Source organism: Microcaecilia unicolor, chromosome 6, assembly GCF_901765095.1.
Source record: "Microcaecilia unicolor chromosome 6, aMicUni1.1, whole genome shotgun sequence".
Lineage (NCBI taxonomy): Eukaryota > Metazoa > Chordata > Amphibia > Gymnophiona > Siphonopidae > Microcaecilia > Microcaecilia unicolor.
In genome coordinates, this window is record NC_044036.1 from 62179039 (window position 1) to 62193656 (window position 14618).

At 41.6% G+C, this 14618-nt stretch overlaps 1 protein-coding gene across 1 annotated transcript in view; it reads right to left on the reverse strand.

The window, feature by feature from the left end:
* LPAR3 (lysophosphatidic acid receptor 3) overlaps positions 1–14618 on the reverse strand; it is a 119679-nt gene that overhangs the window by 63229 nt on the left and 41832 nt on the right. Inside the window, exon 2 of the mRNA XM_030205610.1 lies at positions 12764–13533. Within this exon, the coding sequence (XP_030061470.1) occupies positions 12764–13511 (748 nt within the window). The 5' untranslated portion in view covers positions 13512–13533. The remainder of the gene's footprint in view (positions 1–12763; positions 13534–14618) is intronic.

Genomic DNA, 14618 nt, shown 5'->3' on the forward strand with positions numbered 1-14618 from the left:
ATATCTTTCACTGTCAATTAAAATGTTCTATTATATATTGTGTTGACATTGTAAGTAGTATACTATCCAGCTTATAATCGAAAAACGCCTATATTGTGACCCAAATCAGGAGATGGGCGTCTTTCTCTCATGGGCGCCCAAATCGGTATAATCGAAAGCCAATTTTGGGCGTTTCCAACTTCAATCCATCGCGGAAACGGGTAAAGTTGACGGGGGCGTGTTGGAGACGTGGTGAAGGCGGAACTGGGGCGTGGTTATCGGCCGAGGAGAGATGGGGTCTTTAGCTGATAATCGAAAAAAAAGGCGTTTTTACCGCGATTTTGGGTCATTTTTTTGGACCCTTTTTTTCATGAACAGGTCCCAAAAAAGTGCCCCAACTGACCAGATGACCACTGGAGGGAATCGGGGATGACCTCCTCGGACTCCCCCAGTGGTCACTAACCCCCTCCCACCAAAACAACCCCACTTTAAAAACTTTTTCCCAGCCTCTATGCCAGCCACAAATGCCGTACCCACCTCCATGACAGCAGAATGTGTTCTATCCTGTGACAGCCTTTCCCTGGTTCTGATGTGGGTCTCGGGTGAGTGTGACACCTTTTCTGTTAAGGGCACTGCAGAGTCAGATCAGCAATGCATTGTGGTGGGTGTAGGGTATTGGGCTCCGTGATTCCACTAGCCTGTGGCAAATGCTCACGATGTTGGTAGTTGGTAGGCTCTACTCCCATGGTGCTTTTCCCCCTGCTTACTGGGTCAGAGTGTGCCCTGTTTTGTTTCCGGTAGTCCATGAGGTAGTGGCCATTTTTGTAAGCCAGTTTTAGATCCCTTTCACGTGTTAGCCACGTTACAGAACTTAGTTCTTACCTTGAATGTGGCTGAAAGAGGGCATTGTACAGCATTCTGCCAGCTCGGACCTACTGCTCATCTCAGTACCAGGGAGACTCGTTGCCAGTGGGGCACAACCTCTGATCTGCAGTTAACTGTGAGTAAGAGTGCTTATTCCAATAAAGGACGTTTTCGGAGAGATTAGTCTTCAGGTGTCAACTGGTGTGCCAATGTTATATAGCAGCAACAAGTCCTAGAGGCCTGAGTGTATGCAGGTCCCTGGAGCACTTTTAGTGGGTACCGCAGTGCACTTCAGCCAGGCAGACCCAGGCCCATCACCCCCCTACCTGTAACACTTGTGCCGGTAAATGGGAGGTCTGGAAAACCCACTGTACCCACATGTAGGTGCCCCCTTCACCCCTAAGAGCTATGGTAGTGTTGTACATTTGTGGGTAGTGGGGTTTGGGGGAGGGGGGCTCAGCACCCGTGGTAAGGGAGCTATGCATGTGGGAGCGTTGTCTGAAGTCCACCGCACTGACCTCTAGGGTGCCCAGTTGGTGTCCTGGCTTGTCAGGGGGGCGAGTGTAATATGAATCGTGGCCCCTCCCATGACCAAATGGCTCGGATTAGGACATTTTTGAGCTGGGCATTTTCAGTTTCCATTATCGCTAAAAAAAAACAAAAGCCCAGCTGAAAAACGTCCATTTTTTCGAAAATACAGTCTGTCCTGCCTCTTCACGTACCCGTTTTCGGACATAGACGCCCATGGAGATACAGTGGTGGAAATAAGTATTTGATCCCTTGCTGATTTTGTAAGTTTGCCCACTGACAAAGACATGAGCAGCCCATAATTGAAGGGTAGGTTATTGGTAACAGTGAGAGATAGCACATCACAAATTAAATCCGGAAAATCACATTGTGGAAAGTATATGAATTTATTTGCATTCTGCAGAGGGAAATAAGTATTTAATCCCTCTGGCAAACAAGACCTAATACTTGGTGGCAAAACCCTTGTTGGCAAGCACAGCGGTCAGACGTCTTCTGTAGTTGATGATGAGGTTTGCACACATGTCAGGAGGAATTTTGGTCCACTCCTCTTTGCAGATCATCTCTAAATCATTAAGAGTTCTGGGCTGTCGCTTGGCAACTCGCAGCTTCAGCTCCCTCCATAAGTTTTCAATGGGATTAAGGTCTGGTGACTGGCTAGGCCACTCCATGACCCTAATGTGCTTCTTCCTGAGCCACTCCTTTGTTGCCTTGGCTGTATGTTTTGGGTCATTGTCGTGCTGGAAGACCCAGCCACGACCCATTTTTAAGGCCCTGGCGGAGGGAAGGAGGTTATCACTCAGAATTGTACGGTACATGGCCCCATCCATTCTCCCATTGATGCGGTGAAGTAGTCCTGTGCCCTTAGCAGAGAAACACCCCCAAAACATAACATTTCCACCTCCATGCTTGACAGTGGGGACGGTGTTCTTTGGGTCATAGGCAGCATTTCTTTTCCTCCAAACACGGCGAGTTGAGTTCATGCCAAAGAGCTCAATTTTTGTCTCGTCTGACCACAGCACCTTCTCCCAATCACTCTCGGCATCATCCAGGTGTTCACTGGCAAACTTCAGACGGGCCGTCACATGTGCCTTCCGGAGCAGGGGGACCTTGCGGGCACTGCAGGATTGCAATCCGTTATGTCGTAATGTGTTACCAATGGTTTTCGTGGTGACAGTGGTCCCAGCTGCCTTGAGATCATTGACAAGTTCCCCCCTTGTAGTTGTAGGCTGATTTCTAACCTTCCTCATGACAAGGATACCCCACGAGGTGAGATTTTGCGTGGAGCCCCAGATCTTTGTCGATTGACAGTCATTTTGTACTTCTTCCATTTTCTTACTATGGCACCAACAGTTGTCTCCTTCTCGCCCAGCGTCTTACTGATGGTTTTGTAGCCCATTCCAGCCTTGTGCAGGTGTATGATCTTGTCCCTGACATCCTTAGACAGCTCCTTGCTCTTGGCCATTTTGTAGAGGTTAGAGTCTGACTGATTCACTGAGTCTGTGGACAGGTGTCTTTCATACAGGTGACCATTGCCGACAGCTGTCTGTCATGCAGGTAACGAGTTGATTTGGAGCATCTACCTGGTCTGTAGGGGCCAGATCTCTTACTGGTTGGTGGGGGATCAAATACTTATTTCCCTCTGCAGAATGCAAATAAATTCATATACTTTCCACAATGTGATTTTCCGGATTTAATTTGTGATGTGCTATCTCTCACTGTTACCAATAACCTACCCTTCAATTATGGGCTGCTCATGTCTTTGTCAGTGGGCAAACTTACAAAATCAGCAAGGGATCAAATACCTATTTCCACCACTGTAGGTGTTCACGTTTGATTATGCCCCTCTATGCCATACGTTGTATTATTTGAACATTTTTACTGCTGTAATCTATTGCTCATGTTTGATTTATTCTTACTGTACACCGCCTTGAGTGAATTCCTTCAAAAAGGCGGTAAATAAATCCTAATCATACATATAAATGGCAAGTGACCGACTCACTTGCAAATGCTGAGAGTGTACAAGTCCAAGCCCCGCCTCTACCAGCAGTACAGCCCAATAGGGAGGAGGGCTTGGACATTGGCATGGAAATCGGAGGAGGACGGAGCAGGGAGGGAAGGAGGGGGCGGAACTGAGGGAAACACGCTGGGGGGAGGGCAGGAGAGAGAGCAGGGTTAGTGGGCAGGGGGGGGAGGCCATAGGAAAACAAAAAACTAGCCTGTTGTTACTGGCTTAACGACTAGTAAATAAATAAATAATGGAAGCCAATCAGGGGCATACACAAGAGGAATTATTCTATCCCTAAGGATATGATGGGACAGAATTTTAGCCACTAATTTCTGGATACATCTGAGAATTTTTTGTAGTAGCCCAACATTTAGAGCATTCCAATAGTCTAAGGGGCTGATGTTCAAATGTTGTCGTTAATAGCTGCTTTTATAGTTTCAGCTGAACTTACCAAATGAGGAATAGCGATTGATGTTCAAGAGAAACGGCATGCAAATGGTATGTGTGGAAAGTCTGTATAAAGTTCACTAGGGAAACCACCCAGCACAAAGCAGTCTCACGGTAAACATCGATGTCCTGCGTATGTCCAGGCCAGAGAAAAAAGAGGTGGGGGAGAGGGACGATGACTGTAGATGTGCTCCATTATACAGGAAAAGTGTGGAGGAAAAAAAAGGTGACAAAATAAAAACAGAGTCCGACTTGAAAAATGGTAGCATCTGTTCTGTGAACCCTGCCGTAAAAGTGTGAGTCTCATGCACACGCTCATGGATGATTCTTGTTGGTTATTTTTATTCTTGTCTTTTTATTGGGGTTTTTATTTTTTTGGACTGTTGTATTTTGTGTATGGAAACCAAAACATTTTTCATTTTTAAGGCTACACTACTGTTCCAGGAGGAACAGACATGCATATGATATACGCATATGAAAAGCACATTTACTATTCAAAAATGTAGACCACCAAGAAACTACCATTTCACATGCAACACCACCTCGGACCTGTTGGAAAATTTTGAAAGTTTCAGGTAGGCGCTTCCTTCTGTGCATTGTACAGAGATGTCTTTCCATTTCATGGAATGCTCGTTTTAATATTAATGTGCTCAGTTTAATACATTTGCATCTAGTTTTTGGCCACTGTTTTCGCAAATGATAAAAACAGTACCAAAACCCATGCATATTAGACGAACAATAACATGCAAGCAAAACGGGCTGAAACTGGTCAAAGCCCGGTAAGCTTTGAGCATCAGCTCCTAAATGGCTAACGATCAATTCTTGTATGTTAGTTCTAAATTGTTGTGATGTGCAGGGACAGTGTGGGGTGCCTCACTGATAGCACTCCCATGGGTAGTACAGGTTCTCAGGTAGGTGGGGTAAGAAGGCACACCAGAGTACATGCTGAAAGGCTGGTTATCAGGGGCCATGTCCCAACAATTCAACAGGGAGTATTGATTAGTGGGTGGCATGGTAATGTTGTTTGCATATGTTAAATGCTGGGAACTTGTCCTGAAGAAGCTTAAAAGTGAAATGGGCAGCTCCATTGAGCCTTTAGCAAGATAGGTTTCCTGCTTATACCTTTTGGCTTTTCAATATGTCTATATAACTATAGTAAAATTAATAAGCATATTTGAATAAATACACACTAGTTTAGAGGTTTTTGACCAATGACAGAATCTACCTCACATGAAAATCTCAATTGAGTGGTGAATTACCACCGAGTCTTTCCTCCTTTTTCATTTGGAAGTTTGTAGACTGTATTCTTAACTTTGCTCAGTTGTGTTGCCTTTATAAAAAGAAGTCAAACATATGCACTTATGTGCCTTTCCTTTTTAGGCACACTGTTGTAAAATTTGAGTTCACAGCAGGAGATATCAAAGCCTGGATATCCACTGTCTAAAAGATGTGGGAGTTTGGATAGCACTTTTAACATCCCAACATCCCATTCGTTATAAAATCCAAATAAGTATAATTGATTTCACACAAAGTACTATAGTTTGGAAAATGACTGCCAGATTGATATCTATCTATCTATCTATATATATATAATTATTACTTTTTCATCATGCTAATCAACTCATTATACAGATGAAGAAAAATGGCCATGACCATCAAGGATAACCCCCCCCCACACACACACACACACACACACACACACAAACAAACACAAACAACTAGGAAACCAGATTCAACCTTTCTCTAAGTACAACAAATGATCTCAGATTCCAAAGAGGATGCTGTCGGTCATGAATCAGGCCTCAATAGAAACGATGATGAAGATATAGTCATAGCATAGCAATTACCCAGAGTACAAAAGCACAAACACATTGCAAACATTAGTCCACAATAACCATAGAAACCACAGCAGTAAGAGGATCACTAAACCAGAGGGTTCTCACTTGGATCAAAAACATTCTCCATCTATTATTAAAACTGACACAACCAAGGTTGGAATTAAGTTTCATGAACCAAAAACACTAAAGATTAGTATCCAAATCTAGAAACATGAATTTTCTGATGAGAAAAGAAAACTGGATATCATACATGTTTTGCACAATGATCATAGCTGAGGTGTGCAGAAATGCTATACTATGCTATCACAGACTCTCTCTCGCCAACTCTCTTAAAGAAGATTCAAGGCACGTTATACCTATTAGGGAAGAGACTGATACAATCATCAGGAATGAACACATAACTAAAAAAGTGCTTAAAAAAACAAATGAAATCATAACCTCCCTGACCTAACAAATGTTTTCAAAGCTTTTCAAAATAATAAATAACTACTCATTGAACGCAACTTGGAGGGAAGATTATTCCAATAATGAACAGCTGAAAAGAAAAAAGAATGAGAAAAAGCAGCTTTAAACTGTATACCTTTGGTTGAAGGAAAAGCTAACATCAAATAATTACAACTCCCAGAACTTGTCCTGAATTCACACAAATCTTTTAAAACTTTTCCAACAAAACAAACGTTTCACAAAAGTGAGATTAAATTGTTAACACACAAAATTTGAAGCTTTCTCAACCATATGTTGATTGCGTCATGCTTATGTGAATTTGAAATGAAGTGAATTCATGCATTCTCTTCTTTCAAGGCAGACAGGGTGAAAATACTACTTGGCTATCGATATCAAAACTGTCATTCCAGATATAAATGTGGTTGTTACCAAGATTGTCAAGATGATTTTATGCAGGACAAATGCTTGGGGCTTCAGCACCATAAGCGTCTCCCCCATCCCCCTCCTCTTCCCCTTGGCAAAACTGAGTACCATCACTGAGGCAGAGCTTAAGGATTCCTTATATGCGCTGGCCTATTCCTTAGTTTCTTCCCAGTGTGTTTTGCTGTTCTGGTGTCCAGAACACTGATTTTGAATGTTTTGACATCTGTCCTAGATCCTATGACAACTGTACTAGTCTCCATATTCTTTGTCCTGAGACAGAACAGAAAATCCAGCTTGTCAATGTAGGGGACTAATCTATTACTCAAAAATAACTCTAATCTCTGCTGTTATTTTATTGTTGAATGCTTAAGTGGTATCCTTATTCTCTGTGGAGGCTGTAAAGTGGGAGTGTTTATATAAAATGTGTTCCCAATTAGGAATGTAGGATATATTGGTGAGGTCATTTGAGGTATAAAACACCCAGCTAGGAGGATTTTTTTCTTTCCTACCACTCTAGCAGACTGTTAAGTACTCAAGAGTGGATATCGTGAACAAATTTAAAAAAAAAAAGAAAAAGAAAAGAAAGAGGTTTGCCTCTTTTCCCCCTTCCACAAGCATGGCTGGAGTTTTTGGAGGAAGCTTCTGGCACTTTCGTCCTTGGGCCAGAAGGCCTAAGGTTCAGATGAAGGTGGCCATGGAGCTTTTCCCATATCCAAAAACATTCATGTGAGGAGGTCAAGGTTCAGGACAAGAATGCCTGGATTCCCAATGGAGGGAGAGATTTGGGATTTTGAAGTTTGCTCCCACATCCTTAAATAACCATGGAATAATTTTTTTGGGGAGCTTGGCCACACATTCCCTAGTAATTCCACTACTCTGAAGTAGTGAGGAATAAATCTGAGAGACTATGAAGAGGTCAGAGAAGGCAAAAATTGATCTTACCTGCTAATTTCCTTTCCTTGAATTCCACTAGACCAGTCCAGACAAGTGGGTTGTGCTCCCCAACCAGCAGATGGAGGCAGAGAACACTGACCTTTGGGGACATCACCCCTATATGGATTGGTACATACCTGAATTCTGCTAGTATACTTTTGACAACAAAAAAATTAAATACACACTGGAACAAGGAACAGAACCCCCTCACACACACACACACTCAGACACATGAAATAGCTATGTACATAACTTACTTCAGGGAGCCCAACACCCTTCCAAATTCTATCAAGTGCTTAGCAGTGAGAGAAGCATATCTCAGCAGCCTGCAGCCTTCGTGGGCAGCATCTGGACTGGCCTAGCAGGACAGACCCAATTTCACCTTCCTTATCAACCTACTTGACCAATCCAGATAAGTGGGATGTATCCAAGCTGTACTGATCTGGCCTAGAAGATGACACAGCCCCTTCTAGGATCGCTCTGCCAAAGTCAGAGTCCTATTGATGATGAACATCCAAACTATAATGTTTGATAAAAGAATGCAGTAATGACTATGTAGCTGCCTTACAAATATCTTCTGGAGCGATGGCCTTGGCTCAAGAGGTGGCTTGTACCTTAGTGGAGTGAGCCCACAAACCAAGAGACACCATCTTCTTGCTCAGAAGGTACACCATACCAATAGCCTCTTTTGTGCACCAGAACAACAAGGACTAAAAATGCCCCTTCTTTGTACGGAACTCCATACAATATGAAAAGGTGATCCAACTTTCAAAAAGAGTTTGTCACCTTCAGGTAACAAAGCAAGATCAAACATTCAGAGTTTGCAGCACTTCTCAGCCAAGTCTATCCTTCTTGGAAAAAGCTAAGAAATAAACCAACCAGTTGAGATGAAAGCAAGAAAAAATCTTCAGTAAAAAGAAAGGAACCATATGCAATGTCATCACATTCTTCATAAAGATGGGATAAAGATCTCTGCAGGACAATACCTGCAACTCAGAGACATGCCCACTAAGTCAGAGGTAGGAACACTGGTGATATTCAGTGTCTTTAATACATTGTGGAGACTGAAGCGATTGAGACCTTCCTTTCCGAATTCAATCTTCTGTTCCTTTGGTCCAAACGCTAGTACTCTCTAAGTTTGACTATTGTAATGCTGTTTACTCGGGTTTAAAAAGTGCTCTTTAGTCAAGAAATTTCAAATTAATGCAGAACACCGCTACCTGTCTTATTCATAGAGTTCCTCGTTATACCAAAGCAACTTCTCTCCTGGCTAAATTACATTGGCTTCCAATCAATTCTTGGATTCTGTTTCTGAGTCTGACGTCCTGCACGTACAACGTGCAGCGACGTCAGACTCAGAAGAAACTTTCGGCGCCAGCTTTAGTGGAAGAAATGGAAGGACCTCGGCTTGGCTGGCGGGGGTTGGGGGTCCCCCGCCAGCTGACGGAATTCTTTTACAGGCAGCCGGCAGCGGCAGGAGGATGCGGACCTCGGCTGGCGGGGGTTGGGGTCCCCCGCCAGCGAAGGTAGGCGACAGCAACGGCGGGGGGAGATTGGCAATGGCAGCAGCTGGGGGGAGGGGGATCGGCAATGGCGGCGGCGGCAGGGGGGGGGCTATAATGTGCCCCCTCACTCTGGCCCTGGCCCCCCCTACCGCCGCAGTTCAGATACGCCCCTGGTAGTGAAGTCTGTGTATTGTATTATTACTATGTTTGCTAATACTAATTGTATTGTACTTTTTGCAGACGTTTATTGTTAGCCACATTGAACCTGAACTTGTTTGGGATAATGTGGGATATAAATGTCATAAATAAATAAAACAACAACAAAGAATGAAGGAAATGGCAAAGGTTGAAATATGTATATGTAACAAGGCCAAAAAAAAAATCCCAGAAAAACTGCACTATATGGTTTTATGGCAACATCTTCAGGGCATCAAGTTCAATTGAGAATGTGCAACCCCCAAACACGTAACTTCAGGAAGGATGGAACATTTGAGGAGTTAATTATATATGGGATGTTGGAATGCTGTAGGATGGAGACTGTATGATGGATGGGTGATTGTGGGTAATATGAAAAAAGCAATACAGAGGGACGATATTATAATTCTGTTTGTAATTTGGAGAAGATTGCATTATCTATGATTGTGGGTGGAAATTACCTATATAATTTTAGTTTGTATGGCTCGTTGACCCCCAGTTTAGGCTGTTTACCATTATGTTCTAATTCTCTGTAACACACGATGGATATTGCAGCCTGCCATAAGTTGGGATGTTGATGTTGTGCTGTTATTTCCCGGTTTGTGCAAATTAAGTTGCATCCCTGTACTGCCATCACAATAAAAATATTTAAATAAAAAAAGAAAACAAGTATGGCTGAAAAATGGCCACTAAAAGACTGCTTTAAGGGCTAAATCTAAGCGTAGTGCATGTTTGAGAGGCTCAAACTTCAGGATTCAGGTATGCACCAATCTTTAAAAGAGTGATAAGGTCACCAAAGTCTTCGTTTTCTGCCTTCACCTGCTGATTGGGGAGCACAACCTACTTCTCTGGACTGATCTATCAGGACAAGGAAATGTCCACTTCTGGGGATTCAGTCTTTATAGATTCCTTTATATTTAAGGATGTAAGGCATGAAGAAGGGACTAGTGAAGTGACAGAGATGAGGGTGCATCTGCTATTGCAGGAGACAATCCTGTTCCAGCATCAGAAGAGAGCAGAAGAAAAGTAATGGCCAGAGAATCTGTCCCACCTACTTACTTGTCTACCTCAAAGAACTTGGGGGGGGGGGGCGGTGCTCTCTCTTTGTTGTTTTATTTTAATTTTACTCATCACTCAGTAGGATTTTATTTTTGTTCTACCAGGGCCTGTTTGGACATTGGATTTGAGTGAATGGTATGAGAGACAACTGAGGTACAGCAACTTCCTCCCCTCCTGCCCCCACACCCATTCCTAGAGTAAAGAGAGCAAGAGCTCAATACCCACGCTGCACCCCAGATCCTGCATTAAATATCCAGGTGCCACCTCAATAACTATCCATTCCAGTGGTATGCTTTCATTCCACTCAAGTTTCTATATGTTTTGACTTACATTCAATGACTGACATATCACTGGTTTGTATTGCATCTCTCCTCTTTGATTAGATCTTCAGCCTCAGCTGTTCTCACTATCAAGTCTTATCATTTATTGCAGCTCACAGCTTTACCATTTCTAGAATTACCATTAGAGTGCCACAGAAACACAAAGGGAGAAAAGATCAGATTTCTAGAAAATAATTAGAAAATAATTTCCGATCTGACGAAGAAGGGCAACCTTCGAAAGCTAATCAAGAAATGTATTAAGTTATGTCCAATAAAAAAGGTATCATCTTATTTTCTTTTCCATGTTTTATTTTGTTTGATTTCTATTGATAACCTTAAGAGTGGACTAACATGGCTACCACACTCCTCTAGAAAATAATTGAAATGAGTAATGTGAATATCCAATAAATATCCTCATATTACTGAGACTAGGAGTCCTAGAGATGGCATTCTCCTCTCCTGGCAAGAGTGTCGAATTCTACTTTATATTATTGGTAGGGTAGGCATATGCAAGTGCTCAGAGAGGCAGATGTAGAATCTACAATACAAGCTACGTTACCTTGGTCTCTAAAAAGCAAGCAGCATAAAAAGAGTTAATATGGAAGAATTGTGTCCCATGCTATGTTTGAGTCAAATCAAATGACTGAGTAGATTTTATTGTGAGGAAATCTTGGATATCAGGACATAATGGCAGTGTCAATGTAGAAAAGTTTGCAAAAGAGAATCTGACTGCAGAGAAAAGCTGATATTAATGCACCAAACCCTGCTAAATAAGAAACAGTAGATTAGTAAAGAGGCTTAGAAAAAAAACACAAGCCATGAAAAATATATATTCAAATGAAATAACCACTGTTTATACAACTGTATTAGCATGAACTTGCATTATGTGAATAATGACATTTGCGGACAATCCAAAAAGGTGGTTGTGTATCCTGAGTGGAGTGCTCTTTTGGCAATTATATACAGAAAGCAGATTAGACAGTTTACTTAAAGATGAAGTTGTATATGCTTGACAGCAATAGCAGTGGTAAATATATAATATATATATATTTAGCAAAGCTAGGCACCAGCCTACTTTTTGAATAGTCAAAGGGAAATTATTTTAATGTTCACTATTTATCCTTTACTCTAATTTTTGAATCTCAATCTCTCATTTGTTTTTGGGGGGGATTTTTTTTTTGCTCATTATCTTAGGGGCGAGGGAGGGAAGTGTTTGCTTTTCTTTTTTTCTCCTCTAACAGCCTCTTTCCATCCTCCCCCTCTCCCCTCCTGTCACTTCCTCTAGCCTCTTCCTACCCTCTCCCAGTTTCTCTCCCAGACTAATCATATCCAACAGCTCATCAGTGCCCACAGTGGTGCTCAGGATGTGCCAATATCACTTCTTCTAGCAGTGGTAAGGCCATTCCAATTCCTGTGTTAATTAGCTGTAAAAGAAGCAATATCAGTGTTACAAAGTGTGGTGATCAGGCCACCATGCACCGACATCACCTCTTCATCTCCCCCCCCCCCCCCCCCAGAAACTTAAAGGCTGCATGCCTTCTTTGGTTCAGTTAAACTGCAGGGGACCATGTTGGGTAGGTGTTAGCATTGAAATTTTGGTCACTTGGGATTATTCCCAAACCTGGTAACAAAAAAAAAAAAAAACTTACCCTAAAATATGACAAAAAAAAAAGGATTTCTGGGAATAGCAATCATATTCTTAAAGAAGAGATTTCCATAACATACATTAATTATCCTGAGGGTTTATCTTTTTCCATTTTCTCTTATATTCAGTTGTTTCCCCAAGTGACCCACTGAGTACTAGAGAACTGACCAACCACTTTCCCTCTCTTTCCTTCCGTTCCTCTGCACAGGATATACGCAAATGTGCTCATTTTATAGATCAATTTTGACCACAGAGCCCTTCTAAGTTCTATAAAAACCACAAGAGATTAGTTTACCAACACATGATAGCTAAATTGACTGTCCAGAAAAGTCCATAGATGGATATAGATGCAAAGAAATAGTATTCTGAATGCCTGAAAAGTACTGAGTTTTGGCATCAGCTGATTTTTGTAGTGTGAGGTTCAGATCTGGGAAGATTTGGAGTATATTCTATACATTAAATGGTAGGGAGAAAGGAAAATGAGCAATATAGTACTTTCACTTATGACCAGGAGCTAAAAAATAGTTTAATTATCACGCATCTCAATATCTAGTTTAAGGATAACTTCCTTTTCTTACCTAAAACCGTCATGACCGTTTTCATCAGTTTCATAGGTGTCCTCCTACGGCTGATTGATCCACTTGTGTGCGGAGACAAGACAGTAGTTTTCTTCTTGACATATGTGTAGATTCTCAAATATACCACCACCATGATGAAGAACACAACAAGGTTTAAAACTGTCCAGAAGGTTAGGTAGCTTCTGCTGTATATGGGGGCCAGAGATGAACAGGTGGTGATGTTGCAAATACAGTTCCAACCCAAAGTAGGAACGGCCCCCATAAAAATGGCAGTTGCCCAGATAAGTAAAATTAGGCATGTCACTCTTCTTTTTGTAAGGTTGCTGTGAATTCTCATCCGGACAACTGACATATGCCGCTCAACAGCAATCACAAGCAAGTTAGCCAAAGAAGCAGACATGCTCGTATCCAGAAGCCCTTGGCGCAAGAACCATCTGTGAACAGTCAGCGTCTTCGACACAGGACCAGTATGGAACATTAGAAAAACATAGGCAATGCCAGCGAAAAAGTCAGCAGCAGCTAGGTTGGCCAATAAGTAGTAGAAGGGAAAATGAAAACGTTTGTTTCTGACCACCGCTGTTATAACCAGTGCATTGGAGATAAAAATGAACAGGCAGAAGAAAGTTCCGAAACAGAGGACGATGACGAGTTTTGCTCCTGACCAGTCATCTTCGGTTTGGGTATTGCTCTGATTGTAGAAGAAGTCCATACGTTTATCATAGTGACACACGTTCATAGTGACACACATTCATGGATCAGGGCCTGACATCCTGGGAAATGAAAGAAAGGCATAAAAAGATGGGTTAAGATTCACAAATATTGGTGGAATCCCTTCCTAGATTATCCTATACAAGCCAATCAGGGCAATTTAAAACCAAAAGGCATAAAATCAAACAGTTTTAATGATGATATATAGGTAAAATTTTTAAAATGCTGTAGAAACAGAACCATCAACTCCCTCCTGATATTTAATAGACATTAAATTATAAATATTGCCAGAGCGTTTTGGCTGTAATGTGACTACATATCATGTATAGTTCGATTCACTAAGCTTTTTGCCCATATGAATGAAATAGAGAAAAAGCAATAATAAAATTAGACCCTGAATGAAAAAACCTGCAATTTAAATCAGCATTCCGTGACACACAACAAAATAATCTGTCAGAATGTCTTCGCTTACCCAGCAGCCATTTTCTTATTGCTTTCCTGGTTATCACCCAGTTCATTTAAAATAGCCCTTAGAACCCTTTCCTCCTCCTCCTGCTGTGGCCTGTTGCTCAGCTAAGAACAATTCTTATTCTATAATGTACAAAGACAAGCTAATTGCACTGCAGGCCATATTTAATATGGATTCTGAAATTATTGATACATTTCTACAAATTATAAGAAGCATAGGTGTGAAAGAACTGAATTAGTCAGTGAGGTGCAGGTGCACAAGATCAGCATAAACTTTATATCAGAGTAAAACTGGAGAAATGTGTGGTATAGCTACTTCACAAGTAAAATTTAGAAAATACAATTAGCAGCCCACTCTACAGCAGTATGCTCTTCAAAATCTAGAAACAGTGTCTGGAATGTTTTCCCATTTCACATATATTTCAAGAGTCTGCTAGATGAAATCAGCTATTAGTACAGTACAATATAATAAGCTTATATACCACAAGTGCCAGAACAGGTCCAGAACTGAGGACTTCCAGAGCAGAACAAATCTTCATTGGCAAAAGTTATTTGCTGGGAAATTGCTCTTAAATTTGGGAAAGGAAGATTTAGAGTTAAATAGGTTATCCCAGTGTCTTTATTTTTAAGTTACTCTACTTAATTAGCAAAGGCAGTTTAAGGAATTTAGGGTTTTCTT